This window comes from Mus pahari, chromosome 15, assembly GCF_900095145.1.
Source record: "Mus pahari chromosome 15, PAHARI_EIJ_v1.1, whole genome shotgun sequence".
NCBI lineage: Eukaryota > Metazoa > Chordata > Mammalia > Rodentia > Muridae > Mus > Mus pahari.
The window spans coordinates 6,791,818-6,809,556 of NC_034604.1; the positions used below are offsets into that span (position 1 = coordinate 6,791,818).

Here is a 17,739-nt window from a genome sequence, read left to right on the forward strand (position 1 = left end):
ATTACAGGCTCTCTGCTTAGCCACATGATCAATGCTATGTGTTTTTGGGATTTAAACTAAGGCGCTCTGTGAACTAGGGAAGCAACCTAGCAACCGATCAATATCCCTGAGTTTTGAAAGTATGCTTAAGTAGAGTATGGTATCAGCCTTTATTTTGAAAATAGTGAAGCAAAACGTTTTCTTGATAATACATTCATGAAATTATTATTAGCATACTTTTAAGATATTATGCTCTGAACCTTTTATCTTTTTATTTTTGAGACAAGGTCTCACTGTATAGCCCTGGCTGGCTAGAGCTCATTATAATTTAGGCTGGCCTCACCTGTGGCTCCTGAGTGCTGAGATTAAAGTTATATGCTACCATACCCAACAGGGCTCTACTTTTGTAGATTAAAAACTCACAAAGAAACAACTTAAAATGATAGAATTCATTTTAATATGATATATATATTCACAAATACTATTTTAAAAATAAGCATGTAAATGATATTATAAAACATAAATCAGCCCTAATATTATCAGAGAAGAGAGCAAATATAGAAGAAGTCAGTCTAACATTGTTGCATTTGTCTTTTAAATCAGAAGAAACACTTAGAACATTATAATTTATCCTTTTCAGTTTCTTGTTACCATGAATGCCCCTCTTCTAACTTACATTCAAATCATTAACATCGCTTAACAGTTATTAAAGTATTATTAAGTCACCTAAACTGAGTAATTAAAAATAGCCTAAATTAAAACCCTGAGGAATTAAAATCTTTTTACACAATAGTTTTGGTTAAGTGCAATTCTGTTCCATAAGGACTACTTAATTTTAAGGTCATATTTGGTAAGGCATAGGAAAAATAAGATCTACTACAGTAACAATCTAAACTATCTTTAGTTTCTTACTACAAAGTTGTTGTGTTTCCCTAAGAAGTAGTTTTTGCATGTCATGCTGGACCTCTTCAACCATCTGCTGGCTTAGCAGCTTAACCCTCAGCGGTTAAAACCTGTGCTCCAAGCTGAACTGCTCTAACAACAGTGGCTCAGGCTTAATGCAGCCAAGAAACTACATGTTGGAGAGTTCATGTCCATGCTCAACCATGGCCTGTACAAATTGCTTGAAGACTCGATCCATGTAAGTGCATTGCCTAGGCCAGATTCCCTCCAGAAAACCGATGTGGCCTCCATAGGCTGTGAGGACCAAAGCCACGTTAGGGTTTTGTTTAGCAGTTTCTATTGGGATAGCTTGAGGAATTGAAGTAGTAAAGGCAAGAGGAAGTAAAAAGAGAGGGGAGGAGGGGGAGAGAAGGGGAGGCACAAGAAAATGAGGGGGGAGAGAGGGAGAGAGATCATTAACTTTTTTGTTAGGAAAAGTATACTTTATCTCTTCTAATCAGTAAAAACTTTCAACAAATACTTGTGATAAGTATGGCTAAATGCAATGAGTTTGACTAATTTATACCAACCATCTATATTATAATAATTCTTATTTATAGTATTATGCTAGATCATTATTTTTAAAAGAATCAGTCCAAGATTTTATAAAACCTAAAAATACAGGTTGTTTCTTGGGCTGTTGAGATGGCTTGGTGGCCAAGGTGCTTCTGCAGAGCCCGATAACTGACATAGTATACATACAGAAGTACCTCTGACTCGCACACATGTGCCGTAACACCCGTGCACATGTGTGGACTCATGTGCAGAAACACACAGAAGATAAGATACAATAAAATAAAAATATAGGCTGATTCTTGTTTTGAGAAATTAATACTAAGCTAACCTTGGTGAGACTTGTAAATTCATTCTGTATAAATTTGATTAACTTTATATAAATTTAAATTTCTAAAGATGATTGATATCTTTACAAAGGACTTAAAATTCCAAATGTTTATATATATATATATATATATATGTGTGTGTGTATATATATATATACATATATATATGCACATATATATGAAGCAGACATATAAAGATAGCAAAACCAAAAAGAAATAAAACCCTGACCAATGGTGATGCATGTCTACCATCTGTTGTTGAGACATCTAAGTCTGGGTGATCATCAACTTTTCCTTTCTTTCTGATTTTCTGTTTACACTCAATAGAAAATGAAGCATTACTGGCAAACAACTGAAGTGAAAATATAAACCCACTCTAAACAGCAGTGTCCGCATGTCCTCCAGCGAGTCTACTTCTAGCAGAAGTTTTAAGGGCAGGAATTAAAGTTTATTTTCTTTTTCTCTCAGGTTTTAAAGTTCAGACAGTGGGGGGAAAGTATGTGCATGTGCGTGTGTGTGTGTGTGTGTGTGTGTGTGTGTGTGCGCGCGCGTGCATGCGCATGTGTGTGTGCAGGTGCACAGTTGTCACGTGCTTGCACCCCACAGATGAATTGAGGGCCTCATGAATGCTCAGCCCTCCCACTGGGCCTCATCCCAGCACTCTCAGTTTCTAACCCTGATTGCTACGGTCCCATCAGAACAAAAGGCTTTGCCATGCTGCAGTCATGTGAACAATGTAGGCGGCCTGTTTCCTCAGGCTGCAGACAATTGTCTACTATGTGGTAACACTATCTTAAGGGCCTGGGAAAAAATAGGAAATAATGAATTTAAACTTTACCCTAATGAATTGGGTTAAATGTTAGGAAACTCTTGTTTGTAACAGAGGCAGCAAAGTAACAAAATGGATGGAGAAACATCAGATCTTACCCAGTGAAGTTATGTGAGGCAACCACACATAGATACTAAAGCCAGTTTCATTTTCTCCTCTATAACCAGAGGCTCAGAGTGCCAGCTATTGACTATCACCTCTGGTTAAATGAACAGTGGGTGATTTAAAGCACTGTGTGTGTCGGGATTTTCTAAGACTGTTACAATGCATATGTTTGGCTTGGGAGCTGGGCAGCTTTGCTCTTTCAAGGAGACTGAGCTCAGAGCCTCACACATGCTGGGTAAGATCCTACCACCGAGCGCCAGGCCAGCACCAAATACATGCTTTTAACTGAGAGCGGGGTGAAAGGTTTGAAGGATTTTTTTGAGGGACTGGAGAGAGGAGTTGGTGGTTGCAAGCATGAGTTGATCTTCCAGAGGACCTGCGTTTGGTTCCCAGCTCCCACATGGTAGCACTCAACCATCTGTGACTCCAGGTCCAGGAAATCTGACTTCCTCTTGTGGCCTCTGAGGTACTAGGCACAGACACACATGCAGGCAAAACGCCCCATTCACATAACAGTTTAAAAACTGATTTTAAAAAAGATGTTTTTTAGCTAGATATGGTGGCTCACACTTGAAATACCGGAACATGGGAGGTTAAAGCAAGAGGATCACAATTCCAGGCAAGCCTGAGCTACACAATGACATCCCGTGTTGACAACAACTGTAAGCACACATAGAGGACAAGCCAACAGGACTGTCAATAAGAGAACATGTGTGCTTACAGTTGTTTTTCTTAATTTTTTTAAAAGCCAGGAGGCATCTTTATAAGAGTTTTTTTTTTTTTAAGATTTATTTATTATTATATATAAGTACACTGTAGCTGACTTCAGACGCACCAGAAGAGGGCATCAGATCTCATTACAGGTGGTTGTGAGCCACCATGTGGTTGCTGGGATTTGAACTCAGGACCTTCCAAAGAGCAGTCAGTGTTCTTACCCGCTGAGCCATCTCGCCAGCCCCTCTTCTTAAGATTTTTATTTCTTTAAATTATGTATGTGTGGGACAGGATATTAAGTATGACAGGTGAGTGAAGTGCCTGTGGAGGCCAGAAGGGGGCCTTAGGTCTGGAGCTAGGAGTGGTTTCAAGTTGCTTGTGTGCTGGGAACTGAACTTCAGTCCTCTGCAAGAACAATATGTGCTCTTAACCACTGAGCCATCTCTCCTGTCCAACTGCTACTCTTGAGTTAAGGCAGTACAAAGTTAATTCTGGAAAAATTTTCTTTCTTACAGCATCCGAGGGAAAAAACTAGATTGTTTTTCTTTAGAGGGGAATGTTTACTCCAAATTTGCTTCCAGCATCGAAATACTCAAGGACACTGTGTTTCTAGACTCTTTTTCAGGGAAGAAAACTTCAAACTCATTTACTTTGGGACTCTGGGAAGACGAGGCAAACAATGACAGATTCTCCCCAGGCAAAGACGCTGGAGCATAATCTGTTGAAAGGACCAGTTTTTTTTTTAAAGATTTATTTATTATATGTAAGTACACTGTAATTGTCTTCAGACACTCCAGAAGAGGGAGTCAGATCTCGTTAGGGATGGTTGTGAGCCACCATGTGGTTGCTGGGATTTGAACTCAGGACCTTCGGAAGATCAGTCGGGTGCTCTTACCCACTGAGCCATCTCACCGAAAGGACCAGTATTTGAGAGGAATGAATGGTTATATACACACATGAACATACAAAATAGCAGAGTTCTAACTGGGATGAATCTGTGATAACAGACAGGCCCTGAGACACTGAACACGTGACCTGAGACACTTAGATACTATTAGGAAAGTCAAACTTCTGTTTGCTTACTTTATGTTTTGAGATAATGTCTTGCTAGCCCAGGCTAGCCCAGGCTGCTTTTCATCTTACTAAGTTAAGGCTGGCCCTAAGCCCTTTTCATTTCTTGTCTCAGAGTCCCAAGTGCTGGGATTACAGGCATGTAGCATCATTCCAGGCAGCTTAAAAACTCAAAATGGAAGATATTATATGGCCAGCTTTTTTTTTGGGGGGGGGGAGTGGGGGATTAAAGGCCACCACTGTCTGGCATGGCCAGCCTCTTTAAAAAAAAATCATATTTCTTAAAAAAAAAAACCCAATATTTTAAAAGTTAAACCAGGAGCCAGGGAGATGGCTTGGCAGTTAAGAGCACTTGCTGCTTGCTGTCCCAGAGGATCCTGGCTCAGTTCCTAGCACCTATGCCTTGTGGCTCACAATGATCTGCAACTCCAGCTCCAGAGCATTCTGGCCTTGGTGGGCACCAACACACACGGACAAACACAGAAGTAAAACTAACAAATGAGTCTTTGAAAAAGAAAGTTATCTCATGCCAAAATGTGTAGCTGGACGACACTCACCATGGCTGGGTGAGAACACATCGTCGGTAGCATTCAGGCACAGCACCGGGATCCCCACTGACTTCAGCCTGCGGTTTGGACTGGCGTCGGTGTAGTAATCATCGAGTGTGGGGTACCCAAACATGACCGCGGTGAACCGCTTATCAAACTCTCTGATCGACTTGGCCTGGAAAACAAAACCAGACAGAATGGGCTCTTGGAGTCACAATAGGAGATGAACAGATCAGGAAAAGCTCCATCTCACCTTCATGACCTGATCCATGTCAATCTGCTCCACAAACATATGCCGGTGCCTGGAACAAGACAGATGTCAAAACAAAAACTTAACATCATCTCTACCTTAGTCAGACCTGAAATATATAAAAGCGGATGATTATAAAGTCTGGCACGGGGCACAAAGCTGGTACTAAAATAATATTTCCTGGGTCAGTGAGGTGGCTCAGTGGGTGAGAGAAGACACCTAATCAAGCCTGATGACCTGAGTTATGGATCCACACGGCAGAAAGAGAATTTACTCACACAGTTTATTCTCCAACCTACATAGCACTCGGCCTACACAAAGGAAGTTAATAAAATATAATGAAAATGTTTTCAGCTTACATCGGAATAGTAAGTACATTGACATTAGTTTTCAAAGTAGTATTTTAAGTGCTTTTTTGGGGGTGGGGGCGTTTCAAGACAAGGTCTCTCTGTGTTGCCCTGGCTATCCTGAAACTTACTCTGTAGACCAGGCTGGTTTTGAACTCACAGAGATCTAGCTACCTCTGCCTCCTGAGTGCTGGGATTAAAGGTGTACATCACCACATCCAGCCACTTAAGTATTATTTTTAAACTAAGAAAGAATAAACTAGCTTCATAATACTAGAAATAACTTACAGGTTGTCTTATAACAAAGTATATCTATACACTGTTGCTAAAACATCAATATGCTCAAAAAGACTAAGTAAGTTATCTGAAGAAACGGCCTCTCTCTCTCTCTCTCTCTCTCTCTCTCTCTCTCTCTCTCTCTCTCTCTCCCACCCCCCCGTGTGTGTGTGTGTGTGTGTGTGTGTGTGTGTGTTGCATGCTGTGGTGCACATGTGTGCACCAGGCTATCCCTGTACTGTCTACCACTGCATACACCTGGCTAGACTTGTTTCTAGCTCCCATCTTTCCAGGGTGCTGGGACATAGACTTACACTACCACATCTGGCTCCGTGTGAGTCCTAGAGATGCAAACTACATGCACATGCTTTCACAGCAAGTGCTTTACCCACTGAGCCACCTCCTGTCCCATAAATTACCTCTCCATCATACTAGTATATAAATCAGAACTAATGTTTTTGTAAACTTGTATTTTAAACATTGGTCACTTTTTCCTTCCTTCCATTTAGTTTTCTGCCACAGCTCTAGCTGTCCTGAAACTCATTCTGGAGACTAAGCTGGCCTTTAAAGGCATGCACCACTATACCTGACCCTGGTCACGTTTCTTTCATGATCAATATATATCCATCTAATAGCGGAGGGAAGGATTGCACCTAGAACATGGAACACATGTCCTACTACTGAGCTACATCCTTAGGCCCACAACTAATACTTTAATCCAAGCGATTCTTCACTTTTTCTTGCAACTATTTCTATTTCAACGACCATGTCAGTGATACTTAATATCCAGTCCTGTAATAAATAATGACATGGTGATTCTTTAGTATTTTAGCAATACTTATACTCAATATTTGTAATTAAACAAGTAGGTAATTCCAGGGTTAGATAACAATGTTCAGGATAATAGTTTTCATTAAATCATACACACACACACACACACACACACACACACACACACACACATTTCATTAAATCACACATACATATGAAATATAAATACTTTTATATGTATATTTATCAATTCATTTTAAAAAGGCTTGGTAGGGCTGGGGTGGGGCTCAGTGCCCGAGCGTGTGCCTAGCATGTATGAGATCCAGGCTTCAATCCCCAGCTCTGTACAAACAAACAAATAGTATTAGTCATTAAGAAAATAAGACTAGAACCACCTGTATGTTCTGTGTCAACATGCTGGGTTCACTTTAGGAGGTGCACAGTTCCAGAAAAATGTATGCAAAGACACTATTGTGGAAATATAAGAACCATGAGCTATGAATACACAAATGAACTACATTCTATTTCTTTCATATTTTGAATACATTTTCTTAAAATGGAAAAAACCATCACTTATTTGGTGTCTACATGTGTACACGAGTGTGTGTGTAGAGGTCAAAGAGTCTCCTTCCACTGTGGGTAACATGGATTGAGAGGTCATCAGGCTTGCTGACAGGTACCTTCACTCACCGAGCATTGCACTGGCTTCTAGTCTCTCATTTCTAAAACACACCATGCTTGTAGTAGCATGCTTGGGCTGGCGAGATGGCTCAGCAGGGAAGAGCACTGACTGCTCTTCTGAAGGTCCTCACTTCAAATCCCAGCAACTATGTGGTGGCTCACAACCATCTGTAATGATATCTGACATTATTGCGTCTGAAGACAGCTACAGTGTATTTATGTATAATAATAAATAAATCTTTAAAAAAAAAAAAAAGAACCTACTTAAGGAGTAAGGAGCTGTATTGTTCAACATGGGGCACTCACTCATTTCTATGTTTGTTTTTGGAGTCAGGTGTGGTAGTTTGAATAGGAATGGCTCCCATAGACACATGTGTTTGAAAGCTTGGCCCATAGGGAGTGGCACTATTAGGAGGTGTGGCCTTGGAGGAAGTGTGTCACTGTGGGCAGGGCTTTGAGGTTCCAGAAGTTCAAGCTATGCCCAGTGTGGCACACAGTTTCTCTTCCTGATGCATGATGATTCAGATGTAGATCTCTCAACTCCTCCTCCAGCGCCACGTCTGCCTGTGTGCCACCATGCTTCCCACCATGATGATAACGGACCAAACCTCTGAACTGTAAGCCAGTTCCAATGAAATGTTTGTAAGAGTTGCTATGGTCATGGTATCTCTTCACAGCAATAAAAATCCTACAACACAGGGACTATCTATGTAGCCTAAGCTGTTCTGGAGCTCACCTTTTAGACCAGGCTAGCTTTGAACTCAGAGATCTGCCTGCCTCTATTTCCTGAGTGCTGGGATCAAAAGGGTATGCCATCAGCCCAGCTGCACAGGACACTCTTAACATATTACCTGAGAAAGAATTAGGTTTGGGAAAGATTAACAACCAGGAAATCTAAGAAAACAGCCCAAACATATCACCAAACATACTCCATGCTAATGTAGTTTTCAGAATAATTTAGAATAGCAACCTTCAAAGCAGTGTGGAGGGGTGGGAGGGTAGGGGGTTGGGTGGGTGCATAGACATAGAATGCAGCATTATTACTTTCATCTATATTTTTAATTTACAATTTTTGGTATGCATTCATAATTTGGAGAATATTTTGGTGTTGAGGTTTGGTCTTAATGTCTATTGCAATGCTAAGTGTAGACCCCCAATGCCTGGAGTCTGCACATAGACCTGAGTGATGTATGTGACCCTCCCCCCAAGTTATTTCTGATTGGTAAATAAAGATGCCAACAGCCAATAGCTGGGCAGAAGAGACATAGGTGGGGGTGAGGTTTCCTGGGCTTGGGACCAGAGGAGAACCATCAGGGAGAGAAGGTGGAAGAGGAAGAAACACTGCTGTGGGTTAGGAGAACCAGAAAAGCGTGGTCCTGAGGGCTGGCCGATTGGCGTTAAGAGAAGCCTAGAAAAAACACTGTACATAATAATTCGGGGTTATTGATAGGTAAGTAGATTCTGATGGCATAGAGGTTAGGTATCTGCCCAGCTCTTGTGCTGTTTAAGGCTTATTGTAAATATAAAGGTTGCATATGTCTTTTATCCAGAAACTAAATATCAAAGGTAGGGCAGAAACCCCAGGTTGGGATTAAAAATTATTACAACATTTAAGTACAGAAATAAATTATATATATAATATATACACACACACACACACACACACACACACACACACACACTATAGTCTGAAATTTCATAGTGCTGGGTTATGTAATCTAAAATGTTTGGTAACAGAAGGTTTTAACTATGACTTACTTCTTAACTGAAGACTGGAGGCAAGTTGTTAAGTAGTAATTAAATAGTAGCCAGTTGAGCGGCCTCTCCAGTGACTCTGAGCAAGCAAAAGTGTTCCAGCCAACTGAAAATGTTGCAGCTGCCATCAGAGGGGTTCTGGACCCAATTTTACCCAAGTAATTCAGAAGCAACATTCTAAAACAGGGAGAAACGATACTGTGACTGGTTACATCTCTTAAGACACCTTCTTCCTTTCTAACCATCACACCATGAGAACATGGTGGGAGCCAGTAAGTAACCACTGCAGGCAGCCCAGAGTGGCTCTGAACACTCTATAGGATAACCTTGAACACTTGACCCTTTTGCCCAGCCTGGGACCTTGCAACCATCATTCATGACTACTGTTTTAAGTCCTGCACATTAGAAAGATTACCTTTGTTCTTTTCTCATGTTCACATTCTTAGAATTTGTACACGTCACAGTGTGTGAATGGGGGTCAGAGGACAACTTGCTAGAGTCGGTCACTTTCCACCATGTGGTTCCAGGGGGTTGAACTCAGGCCATCAGATGTGGTAGCAGGCACCTTTACTCAGAGGCATGTCACCTGCCCATATTCATATTTTTATTTTAAAGTACTTTTTTTTCCTCCCTGAAACAGGATCTTGCATTCTCCCACCTCTGCCTGGGAGGATACGTGTGCACCCCATGCCTGACCTACATGCTTACTGACACTGTACTTGGCTAAACTGTGAGACAGACCACATTTATTCCTGCATGCTTCTACTTATGGTGGACTAAGTCAAGTCATAAGAACAGGAAGAGATCCACCCCAAGGAGTTCTCTAATGTGGCTGCATGCTGGGATCACATAAGGACTTCAGGAAACTTCTTGTGTCTGGATCTAATGCACTGAGCTCCAGAGGTCACTGGTCTGTGTGATCACCATTGTCACCCATGATGTCATGCACTGAGCTACAGAGGTCACTGGTCTGTGAGGTCACCATTGTCACCCATGATGTCATGCACTGAGCTCCAGAGGTCACTGGTCTGTGAGGTCACCGTCCTCACCCATGTACCTGGCGTCCCTCAGCGAGACTCTGAAGTACTCTCCAGTCCAGTGTTAGACTTTCCAAGCTGTGGCAGAGCATTGGCCTTAAAGTTACTGGTTTTTCTCTTCACATGTTTTCCTATTTCTATGTTCCTTTTATTTAATTTTCTCAATTCTAGCCAAGTTCTATTTGAGTAAGGGGGACAAGAACTGAGTTAGAGCTCAACAGTTCTAAGTATGAAGGATGACGCCACAATCCACCAATCACTATAGCTTCTGTACATAGTTTCTTTAACAGGCTAGGTTTTGAAATAGGAGAAACAGCTAAAATACTCTAGCATTATCTTTTACAATTCAAATCATTTATAAGGGTAGAGAATTTTTATAAAAATTAGACATCTAGCTTCTGAAAATAATTTTTAAATTTTTTTGAAAAAATTTAAATTACATTTATTTATTGTGTGTATATGTATATACATGCATGTATGGTCTATAGCAAGTTTGTGGAGGTCAGAGAACAATTTGAGGGAGTCAGTTCTTTCTACTATGTAGAACCCAGGATAAAACTTGGGCCATCATTCAGGCAGCCAAGTACCCTCAACTCCTGAGCCGTCTTATCAGCCCTGATAACGACTGTTGTCTAAAGACAGTTTACTCTTTTTAGCTCAATCTGGCTTGAAACTTGTAACTCCCCTCCCTCAGTCTCCAGGAATGCTAGAATTACAGATGTGCTCCATCACACATGACTTGAAAAATGACCCTTTAGAATGACCATATGACTTGCATACAGTGCTATGGTCACTGAGCCCTTTGAAGGATGCTTTTTGTCCTGGGAGTCAGCTAATGGCCAGAGGCTGGTAAAATACACAAGTCAGAACACTTGGAAAGGAAGTAGAAAGACCCTGAAATAGACACAACCACCTCTTTAGAGGCAATTCCTAGTTATTACTTAGGAATGAACAAATGTCAAAGTGCTGCCTCCTAAAGGTTATTATTTTACTTTGAAAGAAGGACCCTCTCTCCAATTGGAGGGGCACACGCTGGGGAAACAGAGCTAGATAGAGAAAGAAGTCATGGACTAAATGTTTAAACACCAAAGGATGGATTTTATTTGGCAACTTTATATCAAACTATAAAACTAAATAACACACACCAGGGGCAGTGTGAGTACTCTATCCTCAGGAAGTAAATGCGAGCTCTGGATACTTAGAGACACTCAGGAAGTACTGTTACTTGTTCTAGTGTGTGAGCATGTTACAACTTTACAGAAAGAGACAAGCTTTCACTTAGAGTTACCAACTGAAACATTAAGAGATTTCCTTCTGTGATCTCCACTCCAAGAGGTGCTGTGATCTGAGGCTGATGCCCTGTGTAGGCAAAGCAAGATGCCATCCCATCTGCCTGTTCTAGAATCCACTTAATCTACTGTCCAGGGACAGAGGCTTCCTCAGACACTGAGGTGAGAAGAACAGATACTACACGTATTGAGGATCACAGATCAAAGCCCAGAAGTGATTCAACTGACTGATTTACTATTTTGAAGTACCAGGAACTGAGCCCAGGTCCTCCCACATTCTAAGTACAGGCTTGACTCATCTGAAATAATAATAAAATGATGACTGAGCTTTAGGTAATAGGGAATGAACTGGAGAAGTGGGTGATGCTGTGAAACATGCTAACCCACAAGCTGATGACTACTGAAGCTGGGGTAATGACTGACTGTATGTAGGGACCACGAGGTGATGACTACTGAAGTTGGGGTAATGACTGACTGTATGTAGGGACCACAAGCTGATGATTCCTGAAGCTGGGGTAATGACTATATGATTGTATGGAGTAATGACTGCATGTAGGGATAGTCTTTAGTTTTCATTTTATGTGTTTGGGATTTTTCTTTTTATTTAAAAAGTATTTACCAACTCACTGGGAGAACAGAATCTGGTTCTAGAACAGCTGAGTTTCTTGACTTAACTCAGTTCAGGCTCAAAGCCCACACTTGGCCCAGGTGTCAAAGCACTGAGTAACCCCAGTCCCCGGCTCACCGGGCATAAAACTCTTGCTCAACCATGCTTTTGTTGGTTGCATCTCTAAAAGAAAAAGAGAGTGCACCTACTTGGGAATGTGTCACAGTGCTAGGCAACTAGAAGGGGCAATTCTTTCCAATAATTTACAAGACATTAATATTCAGCTGGCTGGAAAAGCTAATCTAATGGTCAGACCCTGCCTGAGGTTTCAATGCTGGATGAATAGGCCTTTTCCAAGAGCTTCTGAATAGACAATTGGGCCCTCTTTATGTAAGAGCTAGCCTTGAAAAAAAAGTCATGAATTTATATAATTAAGGGAAGGAGTTCAGCCCACTTCATCTTTTCAGGCTCAGGGTGTGAGCTAAAAGAGTTGCTACATTGTGTCCACTGAGCACGGCTTGCAGATTGTGCTTATTTCCACACTGTTCCGAGTTCTTCCTTTACTAGGTCAAGTCAGACCTTCCATGCTAATGTAAGAGATAGATTCTTTATCAGAATCTCAAAAGCTCTGGCTAGAGCCTATCTCAGAGTCTGTATGTAGTTCATGGAGGACTTTATTGCCAGCACACATGCTCTTAAGATGTTCTGAACACCGAGATGGCAGTTACATCCAGAATAGAAAGGTAAGAGAAACATTTTCTGTTTAAAATGTTGGCTTTAAAATCAGCTAGAAAAGAATAAGGGTGAATCACTTTTATGGATGTGTTTGTCTGTGTACCATCTACATACAGTGCCCATACAGGCCACAAGACAGCACTAGAACCCCTTGAAAAAGAGTTATAAAATAAATAATTGTGAACTGCCATCTGGGTGCTGAGAACTAAATCTCTATAAAAGCAGCAAGTGTTCTTAGTTGTTTAGACACCTATCAAGCCCCCAAAATCAGCTTTTGAAATAAAGACAAATGGTCATTTAGTGTGCCTGAGCATCAGTACTGTAGAAAATAACACATTCCAACGCATTCTAATGAAAAATAGGTAAATGGCATTAATCTTATAGGGTTTGGTGGGGGGAATATATATTCATTAAGCATATAATTAATATATATTAAGTCTATTTTTAATGATTTATTCTGTTGATAGGATAAACAAAGATTTGCAAAAGAGAATTTTTCATTAGATAAAACTTTAAAAAAATGAAATACAATAGTTTGGGGTAGAAGTGTGTGGCTCAGTGGTAAAGTGTTTGCCTAACATTCACTGATTCAATCCCCAACACTATAAAAAAATGAATGAGTTAAATTAAAAGATAAGTTTGGACAATGGTGAAGAGAGGTCTAAAGGACAAGAAAATACTAGATAATAGCTTAAGATTTCCTTCAGCTCATTCTCCCTAACACGCATGCACACATACATGCACACAATACAGTTAAACAGTTATTAATGTCAGACACTGCTCAGATATAAGTATGGAAATTGATAGTTCATAGTTCGCAAAGGGCACCAGAGACCTCAGCCATGAAGTTCCTGCTGCTTCACCTGAGGGCCTGAATCTGGTTCCCAGCTCACCACTGTGTTGGTGCCTGTCACTCTAGCTCCAGGGGATCCAGTGCCTCCTTCTGGCCTTCTCAGGCACTATACACCCCGGCATGGCATATACATACACAGGTACACATACATACATATAAATAAAAATAAATCTTCAGAAAATTACAAATAAACCCCAATGTAAGACAAGTACATAAACCATTTTAGCTAACCCTGGAATGGAGAGTAACAAGTTTATTTGATCACTCCCCAGGAAGGGCTCGCTGTGCCCTTTGCATCACAGAACCCAGGAAAATTCTAAAATTTGTCTGGGCTGATTCCTTCCTGCCTTCTTTAAGCTGCATGTAAGAACTCAGCATACATAGTTAAGGTGATAGCTGGCTTACAGTCCTTGCAGGCATAGGACTGCTCCCCTCTCAGGCATTTTAGAAAGAAAACTCCTTACCCTCCCATTGATACGCCTGCTGCCAGAAAAGGGGCCCCAGGGTACAGGCTGTGCACGTGGTGGACAACGGCCTCCAAGTCTTCAGTGTTCGCACAGCAGTAAGTCCGTGGTGTCTGGACAAGAAGGGCATTATTGTTAAAATATAAGTGTGATGATTGGTACAGAGTAGAAAGGCTTATTAATTTTAAAAACAAGCAAAAAATCACAAATATACAAAAACCTTTATTTTTACATATTTTAAAGAGTATGTTAATGTCTTCTAATACATACATCTGCCACTTAAAAACAGGAACCCTGCCCAACCAGCGGTTTGGGTTCCTTCCAGTCTGTGCTGGTCTACCTTGGTTTTGAACTAAGTGGACAGCCCCACGCCCACCCCCCCAGAGGAGGTACCAATTCCATGTGCTCTAACATGCCCAGGATCTAAGGATCCCAGGAGCTTGCTCATACCAGGATCTCAGGGTCAAAGAGAAAGCTTGACTGCCAAGAACTCTGACACACCCACAATCTCAGGTTCATAGGATCCCAGAATCACAGGATCATAGAGAAAGCTGGACTCTGAGGAGTTCTGACTCAACCGGGATTACAGAAAGGACAGGCTCCAATCAGATATAATCAGATGGTAGGAGGCAAGCACAAGAACAAAAGCAACAGAAACCAAGGTTACTTGGCATCATCAGAACCCAACACTCCCAACATAGCAAGTCCTGGATACACCATCACACCAGAAAAGCAAGATATGGATCTAAAGTCACTATTCATGACGATGATGGAGGACTTTAAGAAGGAAATAAATAACTTCCTTAAAGACATACAGGAGAACACAAAGAGGAAACACAAAAATCCATTAAACAATTACAGGAAAACACATCCAAACAAGTGAAAGAATTGAACAAAACCAACCAGGATCTAAAAATGGAGGTAGAAACAATAAAGAAATCACAAAGGGAGACAACTCTGGAGATAGAAAACCTAGGAAAGAAGTCAGAAGTCATAGATGCAAGCATCACCAACAGAATACAAGAGATAGAAGAGAGAATTTCAGGTGCAGAAGATACCGTAGAAAACATTGACACAACAATCAAAGAAAATGAGAAATGCAAAAAGATTCTAGCCCAAAACATCCAGGAAATCCAGGACTCAATGAAAAAAAAAAAAAAAAAACAACCTAAGGATAATAGGTATAGAAGAGAGTGAAGATTCCCAACTTAAAGGGCCAGTGAATATCTTCAACAAAATTATAGAAGAAAACTTCCCTAACCTAAAGAAAGAGATACCCATGAACATACAAGAAGCCTGCAGAACTCCAAATAGACTGGACCAGAAAAGAAATTCCTCACATCACATAATAATCAAGCACCAAGTGCACTAAACAAAGAAATAATACTAAAAACAGTAAGAGAAAAAGGTCAAGTAACGTGTAAAGGCAGACCTATCAGAATTATACCTGACTTCTTCTGAAAGCCAGAAGATCATGGGCAGATGATATACAGATGCTAAGAGAACACAAATGCCAGCCCAGGCTACTATACCCAGCAAAACGCTCAATTACCATAGATGGAGAAAGCAAGGTGACAAAACCAAATTTACACAATATCTTTCCACAAATCCAGGTCTTCAAAAGATAATAAAGGGAAAATTACAACACAAGGAGGGAAACTATGCCCTAGAAAAAACAAGAAAGTAATCTTTCAACAAATCTAAAAGAAGATAGCCACATGAACAGAATTCGAACTCTAACAAAAAAAATAACAGGAAGCAACAATGACTTTTCCTTAATATCTCTTAATAACAATGGACCCAATTCCCCAATAAAAAGACATAGACTAAAAGGCTCATTACATAAACAGGACCCAACATTCTGCTGCATACAGGAAACCCACCTCAGGGACAAAGACAGACACTACCTCAGAGTAAAAGACTGGAAAACAATTTTCTAAGCAAATGGTCCCAAGAAACAAGCTGGAATAGCCATTCTAATATCGAATAAAACCGACTTTCAACCTAAAGTTATCAAAAAAGATAAGGAGGGACATTTCATACTCATCAAAGGTAAAATTTACCAAGATGAACTCTCAATTCTGAACATCTATGCTCCAAATGCAAGGGCATTCACATTCACTAAAGAAACTATAATAAAGCTCAAAGCTCACATTGCACTGCACACAATAATAGTGGGAGACTTCACCCCCACACTCAGCAATGGACAGATCATGGAAACAGAAACTGAACAGAGACACAGTGAAGCTAACAGAAGTTATGAAAAAAATGAATTTAACAGATAACTATAGAACATTTCATCCTAAATGTTATAATGATATAATGTCTTCTTAGCACCTCATGGTACCTTCTCCAAAACTGACCGTATAATCAGTCACAAAACAGGCCTCAACAGATAGAAGAAGACTGAAATCATCCCATGCATCCTATCAGATCACCACGGACTAAGGCTGATCTTCAATAACAACATAAATAATAGAAAGCCCACATACACATGGAAGCTGAACAACACTTTACTTAATGATAACTTGGTCAAGGAAGAAATAAAGAAAGAAATAAAAGACTTTTTAGAATTTAATGGAAATGAAACCACAACATACCTAAATTTATGGGACACAATAAAAGCAGTCCTAAGAAGAAAACTCATAGCTCTGAGTGCCTCCAAAAGAAACTGGAGAGAGCATACACTAGCAGCTTAACAGCACACCTGAAAGCTCTAGAACAAAAAAGAAGCAAATGACCCAAGAGGAGTAGACGGCAGGAAATAATCAAACTCAGGGCTGAAATCAACCAAGTGGAAACAAAAAGAACTATTCAAAGAATCAACCAAACCAGGAGCTGGTTCTTTGAGAAAAATCAAAATAGATAAACCCTTAGCCAGACTAACTAGAGTGCACAAAGACAATATCCTAACAAAATCAGAAATGAAAAGAGAGACATAACAGAAACTGAGGAAATCCAAAAAAACATCAGAACCTTCACAGGACTAAGGGCCTCTCCTCCCATTGATGACTGATTAGGCCATCCTCTGCTACACATGCAGCTAGAGCCATGAGTTCTGTCATGTGTTTTCTTTGGTTGGTAGTTTAGTCTCAGGGAGCTCTGGGGTTACTGGTTAGTTCATATTGTTGTTTCTCCTATGGGGTGGGTCAGGAAATTGAACAGAGGTGTGTAGCAATGGGGGCTAGGGAACTGAGGGTAGCAACCAGAAAGTCCCAGATGCCAAGAAAGCAAAAACTTCACAGGACCCAACAGGGATGACTTTAGCTGAAATATTCCACAAAGCAGAGGGAGAACCTGTTGAGACCATATCCAGAGGTTAGGCATGCCTGTCCCCCAAGTCCCCCCCCCCTTAAGGGATGGAGACAGCCACCTATCTCCAAAATCTTAACCCAGAATTGCTCTTGTCTAAAGGAAATACAGGGACAATGAGTGGAACTGAGTCTGAAGGAAAGGCCACCCAGAGACTGCCCCACCTGGGGATCCATCCCACATGCAGACACCAAACCCAGACACTATTGCTGATGCCAAGAAGTGTTTGCTGACAGGAGCCTGATACAGCTGTCTCCTGAGAGGCTCTGCCAGATCCTGACCGATACATATGTGGATGCTAACAGCCAACCATCAGACTGAACACAGGGACC

The 17,739-nt window shown here is 40.8% G+C and overlaps 1 protein-coding gene across 1 annotated transcript in view; it reads right to left on the bottom strand.

Annotated features, from left to right (window-relative positions):
* Positions 1-413: 413 nt before the first annotated feature.
* Positions 414-17,739, bottom strand: part of Abhd3 (abhydrolase domain containing 3) — a 56,689-nt gene continuing 39,363 nt past the window's right edge. Inside the window, exons 5-9 of the mRNA XM_021214967.2 lie at positions 14,096-14,208; positions 9,114-9,287; positions 5,284-5,332; positions 5,040-5,205; positions 414-1,230 (exon numbers count right to left, since the gene is read on the bottom strand). Coding sequence (XP_021070626.1) covers positions 1,052-1,230; positions 5,040-5,205; positions 5,284-5,332; positions 9,114-9,287; positions 14,096-14,208 — 681 coding nt within the window. The 3' untranslated portion in view covers positions 414-1,051. The remainder of the gene's footprint in view (positions 1,231-5,039; positions 5,206-5,283; positions 5,333-9,113; positions 9,288-14,095; positions 14,209-17,739) is intronic.